Source organism: Nestor notabilis, unplaced genomic scaffold (assembly GCF_000696875.1).
Source record: "Nestor notabilis isolate BGI_N333 unplaced genomic scaffold, ASM69687v1 scaffold889, whole genome shotgun sequence".
Classification (NCBI taxonomy): Eukaryota; Metazoa; Chordata; class Aves; order Psittaciformes; family Psittacidae; genus Nestor; species Nestor notabilis.
Window position 1 is genome coordinate 33,663 of NW_009943032.1, and position 17,152 is coordinate 50,814.

The 17,152-nt window shown below is 37.4% G+C and overlaps 1 protein-coding gene across 1 annotated transcript in view; it reads left to right on the plus strand.

The window, feature by feature from the left end:
* EEA1 (early endosome antigen 1) overlaps positions 1 to 17,152 on the plus strand; it is a 63,466-nt gene that overhangs the window by 29,201 nt on the left and 17,113 nt on the right. The window contains exons 11-18 of the mRNA XM_010021675.1: positions 4,393 to 4,731; positions 8,797 to 8,946; positions 9,970 to 10,089; positions 10,321 to 10,524; positions 11,115 to 11,315; positions 12,700 to 12,813; positions 14,510 to 14,665; positions 16,676 to 16,815. Coding sequence (XP_010019977.1) covers positions 4,393 to 4,731; positions 8,797 to 8,946; positions 9,970 to 10,089; positions 10,321 to 10,524; positions 11,115 to 11,315; positions 12,700 to 12,813; positions 14,510 to 14,665; positions 16,676 to 16,815 — 1,424 coding nt within the window. The remainder of the gene's footprint in view (positions 1 to 4,392; positions 4,732 to 8,796; positions 8,947 to 9,969; positions 10,090 to 10,320; positions 10,525 to 11,114; positions 11,316 to 12,699; positions 12,814 to 14,509; positions 14,666 to 16,675; positions 16,816 to 17,152) is intronic.

Consider the following 17,152-nt stretch of genomic DNA (forward strand, 5'->3'; position numbering starts at 1 on the left):
TCATATTTTCTGGCCATTTATTGAAGTCATGAATAGTAGAAAATGGAAATAAACTCCAGAAGCTTCTCAGCTTGTAAGTATTCCTTGAGAGCTTTTATCAAAGCCCTTTGAGTTTGCTGCGTTTTTTATATTTGCATTAAGAAAGCAGGTGTTGTGGTGAAATAAATGTAGGTAAGGGAGGAAAGGAGACAGGGAGAAAGATGCTCTCTACAACAACCTGAAAGGAGGATGGAGAGAGGAGGTAGCTGGTCTCTTCTCCCAAGTAACAAGTGGTAGGTCAAGAAGAAACAGCCTCAAGCTGTGCCAGGAGAGATTTAGACTGGATGTTAGGAAACATTTCCTCACCGAGAGGGTGATCAGGCATTGGAATAGGCTGCCCAGGGCAGAGGTGGAGTCACCATCCCTGGAAGTGTTCAAAAAGTGTGTAGATGAGGTCCTTAGTGACATGGCTTAGTGGCGGGCTTGGCAGTCCTAGGGTGGAGGTTGGACTTGATGATCTTGGAGGTCTTTTCCAGCTTCTGGTTGATTCTATGGTTCTATGCATGCTGCTGTTTGTTATATGTTTATCTAACATTGTATGTGAACTATACACTTTATGTATGTGTATTTGCCAGCAACCTTGTCAATCTTGGAAGATAGGAAAAGACAGAGACTAAACAGTGTGTATTTAATATAATCAGTATTAAAGCAGCCTTTGCAAAGGAGATAATAAGGTGTAATTAAAATTTGGTGAATTAGGGTGACTCTTGGTTTGGCTCATTAAATCAGGTGCAGAACTGAAATGGTGAGAATTGTTACGATATACTTTTCGACAAACCAGCAACACTGAGTCAAACTTTTGACAGGAGTATTGCTATACAATATAGAGGCCTTTCCTGAATATATTGCTATTGCATTAACAATATGAAGTGAAACAGATTGGTGCATAAGATAACCGTAATTTAACAGTGCTCTGGTATGTCAGGTTAATGCCAAACACCACTTGAGGAATAGGAAGAAGAGAAGTGGCAGGAATAGGAAGAAAAGTGTCAGCAAGCCTCATTTCTCCTTTCAGTTTCAATGACTTAAAGCAGTTTACAGCCATCTCTTTATGCAGCTTTTTGTAAGGTGATATTCATAAAAGTGGTATTCTAGCCAAGGAATCTTGGTCCTGGGGGAACTGGACCTAGAATTGGAAAAGGTAACACTAGCTTCCCAAATAACAGAAATTGCTCACATTTCAAACAGTTCACCATCCTTGAAGAAGCTGTCAGGGGGCAGGGAGGAGCCATTAATACAGGATAGAATGTGTTGCATTTTGTTATGTACATCCATTTAGATTTCCATTGCAATGCAGGAAGGTATTTCTGTGCATTGTTGCAGAATTTTTCAAGCTCATATACAACCTCAAGCAAGGAAGCTGTACAAAGAAGAGTGAATAAGACCAATTCTGAGAGACCAGTGGAACTTTCCTTTATTTATAAAGCACTGTAATTGTGGGGCTTGGCTTGCCTTGCAGAGGCCAGTAATGGCCTGTAGCCCAGAAGAGACCTAATGTGTAAAACCAGCATATTCCCTGAAGTATAGGACTTCTAAACTCATTGCATTTGTGGCTTTTTGTTTTCTTCAAGAAAATTTCAATGTATTATCTACAGGGACAAATGCTTAGTTTCTAACCCTCTGCTGATGTAACTATTCTGAAATTCAATCAGTGCCCGCAGTTTGTTATTTAATGCCTGGCCGCTGTCACGACTAACATGTATTATATTTATTTTTCCAAAGAGCAGTTTTAAAAGAGGAGATTGATGTGGTGTTCCCCATTGCATTTTGTGAGCTGTGAAGGCTCAGGGCTTTTTGTTGAGTGCTGTAATATACTGTCATTTCCTCTTCCTTTTATGTGGCAATCAAGCCTTGGGGAAAACAGGTGGCTTGGGTGTGCCCGCATATCTCTTTATATATCTGGGATGCATCTGGGACATGCATCCAGGTAGGAAACACTGCTGGGTCCGCTGATGTAACCTGAATGACCATAGCTTGGCAGCTTTGCAGCCTCAAGTCTCAGTCTACTTCAAGACAACAGAAACTGTTTCTATTTCTTTACCTCCCCCCACCCCCAAATTTAGGTTAGTGCCCTGCATTGACTCTTCATGCAGTAGTTCATGTGACATGTGGATCTAGTTATCAAGCAGTTCTACATGTGACATGTGGATCTAGTTACCAAGTAGTAGTAAGATTAATAATTTAGCTCTAATTTGCCCAGCTATGGTGAAAAAGAGTCTGTGGTGTGTTGGGATTTCAGGAACGCTCTTCAGTGCAAATGTTAATGATCCTTCCTGGTCATTTCTCTTTAATGGAAAGGAAATTGCAACTTCATTTTCTATTGTGAAGGTGAAATATATTCTAAAAGCAGTGGGAGCCTTGTCACTCACTTCAGGAGGGTAAAGATGGTGCCTGGCATCAGTATGTTCTTTATGTGCTCCATTCCTGCATTTCATATGTGCAAAAATAAAAATTATGCATACCTTTAGCAGCACCAAGTTGTTTTATTTTTCAAGAAATATTTCAAAATATACTGCTTCAGGGCTAGAATTCAATAGCCAAAGTTTAGTCTTAAGTCAGAATTTTTGGCTAAGTTATATACTTCAGAAAATACACATTTTTGTAAAAGGACACATAGGTATTAATTTTATTTATTCTCATGTGGATTTCTGGGCTGCTAGAGCTATTTGCAAGATTGCTTGTTTTCTAACTTTTCTTTATAGATTCTTCTGCTTATTTTGTCACGATTGTAAAATAGAAGTGTCTGTGTAGGTTTATAACAATCGGTATAGTCATCATTTGCTAAAATCCGTAGCACAAAACTGTTCAACTTACTCGAATGATTTTACAGCTTTTTCTTCTGGCAAAACAGGTTTCATCCCTGAATACTGCACAGCAGTAAGATGGTCAGCATTGCTAGAATTGCAGCACTATCTTATCTTTTGTAACAGTGTTATTCCAAAGTTGCAGAACTGTCTGAAGTTTCGATACGTAAGACTGACTTCAGTGTTGGCATTTTTTCAGGCTGATGTGCTTTAAGTGTTCTTTATTTTTCTGTATTTTAATTGAAAAAGAACAGAGAATGCTGCTGCAGCTGCAGAATACTGCTGCAGAGAATACTTCTGCAACTGCTAGAAGAACACAAGGATTTAAATGGTCAGCATAGTAATGCTTGACTGAGGTAGATATTAGTAAGACACTGCAAAAAATGCAATAAATCTGCTGGTACATTTCAAGACAATGGAATGAATTGCTAGTGGTTGGATGATGACCAGGGCCTTCCTGCAACTGTATTTCTGTGCTTCAAAAAGTGCCACTGGAAAATGAAAATGGTTCTCGTGGCTTCTTTGTCCTGCTTGACATCTCTGAAATTCTAGTTAGTGCCTCAGCTAAGCTTGGGGGAAACCCTCAAACTCTGAAATTATATCTTGTTCATTAAGATATTTAATTTCTATCTGAATATAGTTTTGGTTAGTTCATGAAATTTGATAAAAATAATTACATAATAGCTGAAAGTGATCTGTTAATATTTTTTTTCCTAGTATTTGTCTCAGCGTGTAAATTTGATAGTATGAGCTTAGATCCTGCAATATTTACTGTTGTTAATGTGGTAATTAAAATCTGACACTCACCGATGCTCATGTTTTTCCTTTAGGGAATCCCAATTTTTAGTGTTTTCAAACTCAAAGCAACCATCCTCTTTGAGCTGGTTTGTATGCAAGGAAATTAGATGGTATGAATTAAAATGTAAAAACATCATCTTCTGAAATGAATGTTAAATAATGAGTGTTTCATTCAGTGATTTATCAACATCACAGATTTCGTTAGTTTTCACAGGTTCTCTTCCATAATTTGGATAGAAGATCATGCTGTTAAGTATAGTGACAGGGCAAAATGAGGATGCTTCTAAAAATGATCAGCATAATGACTGCACAGGATTAAACAGGAATTAAACTACAAATGTTGTTGCTTAGGGAATTGTGTGAAGGGCAGTGATACTTGAATTTTTTTTTTGTATACTAATAACTCAAATTACTATTTTGACTTCTGTCCAAACACATGCAGATGTAATACCCTTGAATTTAAATGTTCAGGGAAAGCAAACTGATCTTCAGGATACAGAAATAGTTTGGTGTGCTCGGTAAGAAGAAGTTGATTTAGGTGAGAACATGAACAGTATTTCCAATTGGAAGTGTGTGTATGGGCTCCAGAATTAACTTGTGTAATACAAAATAGAGGTCAGTGTTTCCTTTAATAATGTGTGTAAGCAAGTTATTTGCTGTTCAGCATCAGCACTTGAGAAGAAATTTGAATAATGTGTTGAACAGCTGTAAGCAAAATTGCATTTGACTTGCTGTGTAACTCTCTTCATAGAGTCTGACTGAGAAACTGCTGAAGAAAGAACAGGACTACACCCAGCTAGAAGAAAAACATAATGAAGTATCTGTGAGTAAGAAGAATGTGCAGGCAAGTTTTCACCAGAAAGACCTGGACTGCCAACAGCTTCAGGCAAAGCTGTCTGCAGCTGAAGCTTCGATACAGAGATTACAGACAGAGCTAGGTGAGAAGGGAGAAGCAAGCCAGAAACTTAAAGAAGAGTTGTCTGAAGTAGAGACTAAGTACCAGCATCTTAAGGCAGAATGTAAACAGCTCCAGCAGCAGAGGGAAGAAAAAGAGCAGCATGGCCTGCAACTCCAAAGTGAACTCAGTCAGGTATGGTTCCTTAAGCCTCCTAGACTGTCCTGTTGGTATGGTGCCTTAAACCATCCCATTAGGGGTTTTTAAACTGTGCAAGCGTATTTTTCATGCTCATGCATTTGCATTTCCTTATTGAAGGGGAGTAACTAACCAGTACTTGTATTTCAATAAATGTAGAGCTAGCTGGTATTTCAATAAAGCATTCTTCCTGACACTGCAGAGAATGAAATGCAATCACCTCTTTTCCTTAGAGAAGTAAAGAAAAGAACTGGCAAAAAAAAGTTAAAAAATATAAAATGAGAGGCTATGATAAGAGTGCAGAAATTCTTTGGTATTTGTTTGTCTTTATGTCTGAATCTTTTTAGAAGGTCCATGCCCTGGATCTCTTCTTAAAACTATCTTTGTAATTTCAGTTTTGAATATTAAGGTTGAATGAGCATAAACTTTGTGGCTTACTTCTCATGTTCTTATTTTACTATTTTCGTATGTGAATAAAGAAGCCTTTAGCTGATTAGAGACAGGTTTTTTTTCCTCTACTCTTTTTCTCCTAAAGTGTTAAATGAACTCTTCCTTCATCCTACAACTTTTCCCCTCCCCTTTTTTTGTTGATGCATTGCCTGAAATAAGGGCAGTATTGTCAAATGAGAAGGCAACCCAGAAGACTGAGTTTCCATGACAAATATGGTAATAGACAAATCCTAAGATATCAGAAAGGTTATTTATCCTGGTTCAGTAAGGTAGCTGAAGCTATAATGAATTCAGCTTATGAGAAAAACAAATTCAGGTAGATTATCAGAAGTAGTTTCACTTCTAGTCATAATTTTACTACTCTGTAGGAGGCTTGAGAAAAGCCAGTCTTCGTTTTACATTAGAACTGAACAATGCTTTATTTGCTTTAAAATTGAATAGTGAATACAGTAGGGAATACTTAGTGTGAAAAGCAGGGTAAATGTGAAATCTTGATATTGCTTCCTTTGTGTCTCTCTACAAACACCTTCTCTTTATGTTCCTGATAGCTATGAGAACACCTAGGGCATACATCCCCCCACCATTTGTGTTGTTCTGCTGAGTCCAGTGAGTTACAGAAACAGGACTTTCATGTAACATTGAGCACACTGAAATTTGAGGCTGGTTGAACTCCATTTTATCTAAGTGTCTTTGGGAATAATGTGCTAGACTGGAGAAATATTTGTGCATTGGGAATCATGTCTAGTCCTAAGATGTTAAAAAAAAAATCTTTCTTTTTTTCTTTTTTCTTAGCGTAACTTCATTTTAATCTCTTGTGAAAGCTTTATAATTTTAAAGCAAGTGTTTCTCAATTTTCAAGCCTTTGTCAAGCCTGAAATAGATTAAGTTGTAAGCTGTGAGTGTAAAGTTTATCCTGGAAGAGTTGTGGCTTGGCAAAACTTCATTTATGTATGTATTACATCCTCAGAATGACTCTCCTTCTCCCATCAGTCTTCTGTCAGGGGGAGGGGAGATAATTATATTAGTTACCTGCTTAGAAATCCTCACTTGGTAAAACTGCCTCAGTCTGCCTAGGCAATATGTGTGCAAGCTTCAGAAGCTTAGCTGAGAGTTTGAGCTGAGATCTGGCTTCAGCCTGAGAAGGCATCTTCAGGAAGGGTATTTGGGGTGGGAAAATGAAAGAGAGAGAAGGTGAATAAAGCATTGCTGAATAAATTCCTACGAGAGGAAATGGAGACATCACACATTCTCTGGTGACACCATTGGGAAAGAAAACAATCTAAGCAAGAAAACCTGAACAAGCTGCTGGATCTCAGGATGTGTTCTAGAATTGTAAAAGAATAATGGAGGAAAAAAGCCTTTTCATACATGCTATAAAATAAAATTAAAGCCAAGCAAAACCTTCTCTTCCTCTCTCTCCCTTCAGACAAGGATTCAGTTACAATTGTCATGAAAAGACTAAATTTCTCACATTTGTTCATTTCATACTTTAATGGAATTTTCTGTTTTATGCATGTAGTCCAATAGCTTATGTTGACACAATGAATGCTGCTTACAAAGGGTAGCTGTTCAGTCAAACTACATTTTCAAAGAACCCTTGCCATCTTCTCAGAGTTCATTTGAACAGATGCAGAATTTGGGTGATGTGAAGGAAGTAATCTTCACAATTGAAGGAAATTTCAGTCATAATGTTGGTCTCAGTACAAGAATAGGAAGAGGGTAACACAATACAATATGGACTTCTTCAGTCTTGAAGAAATGTCAGTTGCTAATAAATACTGTTGTTGAGAAAATTTGAATCTACTTTATTGTATATTTGAGTCTTCAGTATTTTTTTATGATTTTTATATTCTGCAACATAGGTTAATCCTGGATTTTATGGTTCTATTTACTAAAGTCAATCTTAAAGTCCTTCAAAAATACTTAACTGTGTCTATAATAAAAGGGACTTTTATAAAATGTTGTTTGCCAATTTCTCCCTTTCCAAGTATTCTCTCCCAGTATCAACATAGCCATGAATAGTTCTAATAATTATCTTGCTGCACTCTTTCTTCATTAGATTTTTTCCTCCAACTCTTGTTCGTATTTTTAGTGAGGAAGAAGTATTAATACTTTAGTGATTCCTGTGGAAAAAGACAGATGTTCTGGGTCACTGGAGGAAGGATTATGGTCTTTTTCCTCACTCCATCCTCTCTCTTCTCCTACCTCTCTCTTAGCTGTGCAGTCACAGTTAGCAGTCAGCATCTTGGCCACATGCTGAACAGCTTTTCATTCACAGTTTTTGTGGCTGTGGAGATCTAAACAAATAATTTAGCTTGGTTTCCTAAGAAAATAAGGCCTAGGCACATTTGTTTCCTTGTCTTCATCCCCTGTAACTTTTATGTTGTTTGCTAACTTCAGCCAGATTTTGACAGGTGGCCTAAAGTTCTTCAGAGTTAGGTTCTTCAGTGTTAAATTCTTGTGGAAACAGGCAGCTGAGTAAAGGAGGGAGATTTATGTTCATGCCTCACCCCCTCAGTGCCTGGGGGGGAAGTTTTAATGTTATCAAAACCACTGATCCTTTTTCTGTCCTGCTAGGCACCCAGCTGGTCAACAAGTGGTGGCTTGCACTGAGCAGTAAGATTGTGCAGCCTTTTGCCTAGATACAAGTAGGAATTTGAGGAAAATGTGACAAGGGTTTAGGGATATTGAAGGGAGGACATAGAGTTAAAAAGTGAATGTTCAAGGGTTTGGACATAAATTCATAGGGAAGCAAGCTTTACTTATCCTGATACCCTGGGGAAAGTTCTGAATGTGTTCATGTAGAAGTAGGCAGGAGGTAAACCAGGACCTATAATGACAGTTTCAAGTAGAAGAAAAGCTGATTTTATGGAGAGAGCTCTCTAGAACAATGAGTTGTAAAAGGCTGTCTTTGCACTTTGAAGATGATGCAGTACTGCTTTTGATGACTGAAAAAATCATGAGGCAGGCTTATGTCCAGCTGGAAGAGCACAGCCCCTTACTCTCTGCTGCTGGAAGGTGCTGGATTGAAAGTCACTAAAGTTACTGCATACCGTACATTGAAGGTTTGGTGTCTCTTCTCTGCAGAAAATGAATGACATTGATGTAGCTAGGTCAAGCTAAATATTACACTCTTACTATCTAGCAATGCAGAACAGTATATTGTGGGAGCCAGAGGAGCAGGTAACGGCATGCTGCTTCAGCCACTGGATCTACAGGATTGAGAGTGTGTGCTGTATGAGCCAAGATAGCTCTAGGGGTCACTACTTTATATGATAGTCCATATGTCTTTGAAGGATTGCCCTCTTTGTCAGGATTCTTCTTGTAAATCTCTGTAACCCATACTGAAGGGCTTCTGTAGATAAATGATGTTTCTAGGTCCTACCAACCTACTTCTTTGAATATTTGTTCAAACTTATGCAGTTGCTGCTATTCTTTAACATGATTTGTGTTTCTGAGCTTTATGATGTATATCATGACTTTGGGAGCCCATGTAGTCGTTTTACTCTGGATTATGAAAACTTTGGGTTAACATTGCACAAAGGGAGTCTAAAATACAGTGTTGTTGGCTAAATAATGACTGAAGAACTCATGACTTTTTTCTTTTTGTAGTTGCACAGTAAACTTCTAGAAACAGAGAGGCAGCTAGGGGAAGTGCACGGGCGGCTCAAGGAACAGAGGCAGCTGTCTAGTGAGAAGCTGATGGACAAAGAGCAGCACGTGGCCGATCTGCAATTAAAACTTTCTCGTGCTGAAGAGCAGGTAGGGGCTTTTATGCAGACTGCACTTTGTTCTTGTTCTGACAGTCGCCTGTATACACACTTGTGGTGAAGTTGCAGTTTAGAAAGTTTGCCCTCATGGGGATTTCATTGACTAATGCTGTTAAAGGCTTATGGTAAAATTGTCAATATCTGCCTAAATGCCACTTGTGTTACAGATTTTCATAAGGCTAAATGCTTATCAGGTACATGTATGTTCATAGTACTTTGCAGATGAACAAAAGATGTGCATTTTACACTTATTGACCTTTGTCTTAGAATCTCATGAGAAGAAAACTTTGGTGCACCTAAACCCATGTGGGTAAAGTTTTGTATGTTGGTATTTTTATGAGATAAAGCCCTGTATAAAGGAAAAGTGAATATGGTGCAGCAGGTCATTGATAGTTAATAACCTGTGTGGGGTGGATGGGCACAAACCACTTCTTTTATTCATTTTCATTTGTTTTAAAGAGTGTCTTATATATGTTGCTGATTTTCTGCTGCCTGTATGGGGATTGGCCAAATATCTGAGTGGTACGTTGTCAAAGCTTTAAAGCTTTTCTGTAGGTAATTTGCAAAGCCTTCACCAGTATAGAAGTGGAGAGACTGCTAAACTGAAGTTGCTACTAAAACTGCTAATGAGAGTGATAATTATGTTGTTTTACAGATATCTGTATTATCAGTCATGTTACAGCTTAACAACTGTTGGAAAAAAACATATTAAATATCTTGTATGTTTTAGATTTTTGAGAGCTAAAATACATACATGTCTGAGATGTTTTATAGTTCTTACTTGTGATATAGGATCTCACTTATTAATAGTAATAAATGCTTTGGTTAGATTTTGATTCTTTAACTAGCATTACACACTTCTATTTTTATACTGTGTTTCGAAGATTGATTTTTAGACTAAAATCTTTAAGCATTACAAGGAACATGGAGCACTACTGGCTTACTTGATGGTGCTTGTTCTCTCATTAGTCTGGTTTGTCTGTTTTTTTGGTTTTGTTTTGGGTTTTTTTTTCAGCTGAAGGAAAAAGCAGCAAATTCCACAGAATTGCAACATCAGTTAGATAAGGCAAAACAGCAGCACCAGGAACAGCAGACACTTCAGCAAAATACTACAGCAAAACTACGAGAAGCTCAGGTACCAGTAGTTCTGTATCGTCATGTAAATGTGTATTTCAGGATTTTATTATTTTAAAGATGTTTTCTTTGTAATAGTGACTTGCATGACTTATACTAGTTTCATTAAATTAACTTGTACATCTAAAAGAGAATATACAGAAAGTGTTTAATAAATTTGTCCAACATTTTATGCATTAGGAATAACTTCTAAGGTCCTTATAACTAAGGAAGCTATTATGCAATTTTCTAGAATGATTTGGAGCAAGTACTGAGACAAATTGGAGATAAGGACCAAAAAATTCAAAATCTTGAGGCTTTGCTTCAGAAAAGCAAGGAAAACATCTCCCTGCTAGAAAAGGAAAGAGAGGACTTATACGCAAAAATTCAAGCTGGTGAAGGAGAAACTGCAGTTCTTAACCAGCTCCAGGAGAAAAATCATGCATTGCAAATACAGGTAAGAACTCGAAGACTTGCTTCTTTCCTTTCATTCTCATTACAGAATCCCGTTTCCTTTTTTTTTTCTATTTCATCAGATATGATGCTAAACTTTCTTGTATTTTGCTGTTTCTTTAACACTTTCTGTAAAGATCTTACTGTAAATTTCACATGACTTGTATTTTGTTGACTTCCTTGCTATTAGCATAAACAAAGGAATTCCTAGATGTTTCCTATGTACGTACCCTGCTAATATGTTCTTATAAATAATTTTTTGATACATGCACATTTCTCTTATTTTAAAAAGAGGTTTAATCCAGCTTTCAACACCAACACCAAAACTCAGTTTAGCCTGGATGTGTTGTCTCCTTAGTATTTTGGTTTTGTTACAGTAAGGCCAAACTGCTGATACCCTTTTGCTTCCATTTTCAACTGGTAACCTATTTAACCTTTGGTATTGTCTGCAATATAGCTTTACTGTAATAGTTCAGAAGAAGAAATGTGATAGTATTGAGTCTCTGAAACAATGATAAGACACGCTAGAATTCAAAAGATTTATGACTTCCTTGGACTTGCTGTTCCAGCCTTCTCTTCTTTTTTTCACTGCAGGTAACTCAGCTGACAGAGAAGCTGAAGAATCAATCAGAAAGTCATAAACAAGCGCAAGAGAATTTACATGAGCAAGTGCAGGAGCAGAAGGCGCATCTAAGAGCTGCTCAGGACCGTGTGCTTTCCCTAGAAGGAAATATCACTGAACTAACTAGCCAGCTAAATGAAAGTAAAGAGAAAGTATCACAACTTGATGTACAGGTAATAGGACTTTGTAGTGTCTGGTGATGATAAATTCTGCATGTGATTTCTGTATTCTTTCCAGAGAATGTACAAAGTCATTTGGGAAAAAATTTGATGTTTCTGCTAACAGATAAATGAAGTAGAATAAGGCGGATAAAATTGAGGAAAATGTAAGTGGATTTGGAATAATAATAGATGGCAAGAGTGGCAAGTGTTTATTTGTTTATTTTGGGTTTTTTGGGGGGTCTGCATTGGTTTTTTGTTTTTTTTTTGGTTGATTGGTTGGTTTTGTTTTTTTAAATTAAAAAAAACCCAGAGTTCATACTTGTGTTGGGAAAAATCTGTCTTCTAGCATCTCATCTTATATTTGTTACAATTAGCTGTCCAAATCCCTGCTCTTATTAGTCCTGGGTTGCATGCACCAGAGTGAAAGTCTTTTAAGTCACGAAGATATTGTTTTTGCCTAGAAATTTCCTATGCTGGTGTCTTTAGTCAAAAACAAAACAAAAAAGCTGCAGGACACCTCGTTGTCAATTTAATTTACTAAACAAGGAAATTCCCTAGTATGGACTCTGTGTGGACTCTCCTAAGTGCTAAGTTCTTTTTAAGCTAAAAAGCTTAAAAAACAAAAAGTGTTTAATCAAAAATTCTTGCATTGGTACACTTGGAGCAGCTAGTACTGTTGTGCTTGGTTTAATACACTCTAGTGTCTTTTGTATTAGTGTTACTCAGTTTCCAAACAGGTCTAGGAACTTCTTCCAGTGTAGCTTTGTGCCGTATTTACTAGGCTTCACTGCACTATCATCTGGGCTGTTTTTTCTATAATCTATGCACTGTTGCAGCTGCTTTTTAAGGTAATGTGAGCTTCCTTACAGCCTTCAGAGAGGTAGCTTTTCTAGTAGGCAGAAAAATAGTAAACCACAAGAGCAGGTGAACCTGAATATTGCCATTTTGCTCCAACACCAGTCATACTCACCTTCAAAATTTTGTTTAATGGGTGTTTTGGAATGAAGGGAGATTGCTCCCAAGCAGGCAGGTAGAAGCAGAGATAGCATACATGTGGAAGCATACTTTTTTTGTTTCTTATTCTTTTTGCTTTTAAAAGTTTTAGAGATTTGAAGGCCATGTAATGTGCATGTAGTCTGAGGTTACATTCAAGGTATGCATAGGTGTGAATGCAGTAAGTATATATCCCATTATTCCTTGTTAGTAAGTAAAGGTAAGAACTCTGTGGCTTAAAATCCTAATATTGGTCTAAACCTTGAAAAGACTTTTCCTTTTTTGTTCATACTAGCACATAAAACCTACTGATCTTACTATTAAACTTACTGATGAGTATAAGGAAATTTAACATGAGCCATGGTAAAATAGATGTTGTACTGAAATACAACTTCTCTTTCAGGTAAAAGCAAAGACTGAATTGCTACTTTCAGCAGAAGCATCTAAAGCTGCTCAAAGAGCAGATCTTCAGAATCACCTGGACACTGCCCAGCATGCACTGCAAGATAAACAACAGGTTATAAGCAACATAAAAACTTTCTCTGTTACTGAAAAAAACTACTTAAACCCCCAAGAATAGTGTTTACCAACGGAATAAACATGTGAATATGCATTTGTTGCATATAGATTTGTTGGGGGAGGAGGGTACTGATCCATCCCAGCACTACCAGCTGGTTGCAAGCTCCTGTCATGAATGCTCAGAGCAATGCAAAGCTACTTCATCTGCTCCAGCCAATGAGTTGACTTTAATTGGAGCTTAGCTCAGATGCCTCTATACAAAGGAGGATGATAAGGGGGCTGGAGCACCTCCCATATGATGACAGGCTGAGAAAGTTGGGGCAGTTCAGCCTGGAGAAGAGAAGCCTGCATGAAGACCTCATAGCAGCCTTCCAGTATCTGAAGGGGGCCTACAAGGATGCCAGAGAGGGACTCTTTATCAGGGAGTGTACTGATAGGACAAGGGGCAATGGGTTCAAACTTAGGCAGAGGAAGTTCAGGTTAGATATAAGGAAGAAGTTCTTCACTGTGAGGGTGGTGAGGCACTGGAACAGGTTGCCCAGAGAAGTGTTAAATGCTCCATCCCTGGCAGTGTTCAATGCCAGGCTGGACAGAGCCTTGGGCGACATGGTCTAGGGTGAGTCGTCCCTGCCCATGGCAAGAGGGTTGGAACCAGATGATCTTAAGGTTCTTTCCAACCCTGTTTTATGATTCTATGATTTGGAAATAATATTTAGGATATTTTAACCATGTGATATGTATTTAGTTCTTTTTGCTGTCATCTGGACGAGATATATTTTGTAGTATGAAGAATTTACTTGTATTTTGTAGTATAAAGAATCCACTCTTTGCTGTGGAAAATGGTTCAGAATCAAAGCTGTCCTATTGGGTGTAATTCAATACAAAGACTGCTGCTAAAATTGCATGTTTCAATGTATATTAATCCTAGTGATGCATTCCACTGACTGCTGAATCAAGTATTTGCATTGTTAGAATCAGTGCTGCTGTGGTCTTCATGGAAACACCCAGCAGATGCTAACATTTTTTTATATATGTGTGTAACACCATTTTTTTAGCGTGGGAATGTAATTAATTGCTGTAAGCAGAACACCTTTTTTTCCCCCCAACTCTTAAATCATTAATAGACAAATCAGCTTGGTTGGAAAGCAATGAGCTTTGATGCAGCTGTCATTATAGTAGTTACTAGGTGAATGTGTTCATGTTTCTCGCAGAAATTAAGTTGTGTTGAACCAAATGGTTTAAAATCATCTCTGGTATGTGGAAAATTGACTCCACATGGTACTGGCTTTCCTTTTTGGTGGTGCTTGATTTCATGAAGACAGCAAAAAATTTCTCTAGGGTTTTGTAGTGTTACTTTCTAATTACTGGTCTATTAACTGCAGGATCTAGTGCATTTATTACCTACAATTCCTCTTCCATTTATAACTTCAAACACCTTTGTTAAGATTTAGATCACAGCCTGTAAAGTTTGAGAGGAATAGTGAGGCTTTAAAAAAAATTTTGTCAGTTTAACAGAGAGAATTTGTGCACATGCTTGTGTTTCTCTTCTCAATTTCCTGTCCCTCAGAATAAAAAGGAAACATTATTTTCCTTTTTAATTGGAACACATTACAGCATTTAAATCATACATGACATTAGTAATTTTTTGAAGTTATTTAAAAACTAACAACTGTCATATTTTTATTTTACCTCAGGAGTTAAATAAGGTCAGCGTTCAGCTGGATCAAGTTACAGCTAAGCTGAATGACAAGCAGGAGTACTGTGCTCAGCTGGAAGCCAATCTGAAAGAGTACAAAGAGAAAAGTCTTTATTTAGAACAGAAAACTGAAGACCTAGAGGGACAGCTTAAGGTTTGTACTGAACACAGGATCTGAGCTTACAAAAACTGATGTTCTCCACTGTTTGGTAGTATGTGATAAAAGATGTGCTCAAATTAGGGGGGAAGGTTTATATCAATACCACTTTTGTAGGTTTTCTTTTTCACTTGCATTTCCTGATCTACCATTTAATCCTATTCTCCTCTTCTTCCATGCTAGCTTATCACATTAAGAAGATAGGCTTAGGACATTGCCACTATACTGCCATTTTCCTGTACATGTGCTTCTACCAACCTCTGTGCTACCTGGAAGTGTTACTATGAGAGGGAATATGAATATATCCCAAAATTATACTTTTCAGGTTTACAGTTATACTCTTTGCAAGTGGTAATAGGGAATATGTGTTACATTGGTTAGTCCAAGTTAACACTACCTCTCTGGTTTGTTTATTTCCAAAGCATTTCAGTAGGTTTCTATAGAGGCTGTTAATCAAGATTTATTTATTGGTGTTATTCTTCTAACAACTTGATCTTGAGTTTTGCATTCCAGTTCTGGAATGAGTTTTTCTTTTAAAGTGCAAATAATTCTGGCAGGAGGTCTGCAGAATCTTTTGGTGTTTGGAGATACTAGTATTTTCAGTTAAGGATATGAATTAGTCCTAATGCTTGAGAGCTTTTAAATTTGAACTTTGTTCAATATTTGTTAAAAATTTTGGTAGTCAAAATTCACAGTACATAAAAGCATATGGTACAGGGTTTTGGGAGCAATGCAAAATTGCTTTTACAGCATTGTCTATTTTGAGGAGGATTAGCAGTCTCTATGATCAAGACTGAGCGTAGAGGTTTTAGTATCTTATGTGCTCTATAGAAGAGAAGGAAGATTGTTTTCCTCAGAAGAAATTTTAATCCAATGCTATTAAAAATAAAGCTGTCATTCATTGCATTATCAGCATAGTTATTTTGTGCTTCCATCACTCTCTTCTTTCTCACACTGGTTTTTTTTTCCTGCTTACTTTGATTTGTGTTTTTATTTCTTATCCTATTGCAAAAGTTTCACAAATAACGAACAGACAAAATGCTTGGGAGAAATACAGTGCTTGCTTGCACAAGATTTTATGAAGTTCTTGGTAGATGAAGTGTGAAACTGAGCAGGGCTGTTGATGCTGTCAAGAGGAATGCAAGTCTTTGTGAAATCTCGGCGTCATTGCCATTCTTTGGGATTATTCCAGTTGAATGCATGGTATTTAAAAAAAGTAGAAAACAAAAAGCCCTCAGGAATTTTCATGGAAAAACTTGGCCATTTTGTTTTATGGCCACTGTGTGAAGGCAGAAGTGCCTGTAAAACAGCCAGTGTATTGAAGAGTCTAAGCAGTGCCCATTTGTTGAAGACTCCTGTGTTCTTTTATACTCCAAGTAAATGAAAAAGTACTTCAGAAAGCCCCCAAACAACCCAAAGAAACCACTCTCCTACACTCCCCCAAACAACTAGAATCAAAGCCAAAATCCCCAAGAAACCAAGAAAAACCTCTTCCAGGTGAGCGTAGGATTTCTTCACCAATGTAGTTCGTGTCTTTGTTTCTGTCATAAAGAATAGCAGAGTTCTTGGGATATGTGAAAGAGCAGTCATTTGAAACTGCTGAAACTACTCAGTGGTGGATGGGAACATGGCCCCAGAGCTGAGCCCTGTGTATGACTTTTTTTTTGTATAGGTGTTTTAAATAATTTCTTTAAAGATAACTGCTTTTTATGTATTACTTTGCAGTAAAATGGCTGCTTGGCCTTTAATTTAAAGATTATTTCAAATGTTTTACCAAAATAGTTCAGTTCTGGAGGAACAAGAGGTTTGCAGGAACTAAATAATGAAAGACAAATAGCAAACTAATGAAATAGGTAGACAATGTGTGAGAACTGTAACTGCTTTCTACAGTGAAGACTTTCTACAATAAATGCTGCTCTCAGACTAGATGACTTCTGCCTTTTTACTGCTATTTTGATTTTGTTGGTTGATTTCTGGTAACTCTAACTTTTTATTTTTCTATATCAGAAACTTGAAGCTGACCTACTTGATGCTAAAGCAAGCAAAGAACAAGCTCTTCAGGAGTTACAGCAGCAGCGACAGCAATCCACAGAATTAGACCTCCGAACAACAGAACTGAGTAAACAACTTGAAGCAGCAAGAGAAGCGTATGCATTTCCTGTGTTGTAGTGCTTTTCCAAGTCAGACATAGAACTAGAGTGGTTTAGACTGGTGCTGAAATTTTGTTTTTCTCTGCTCTGATTTCTGAAAATCATAGATAAGTGATCTGTTCCCTTTGCTACAAGAACTGAATTTTATCCCACCTGTTTTCTTTCACTCTATGCCATGCAGACTGCATCTGCCATGTTGTCTCCTGTGAATCACTGACTGCTTTGATTCAATACACTTCGTCAGTGCATTCACTGTGCTTATTGTCAGCTATCTAAACATTAGATATCTAAACACTGAGGTCCATCTGTAAGTATCCATATCTCTGTAACTTTT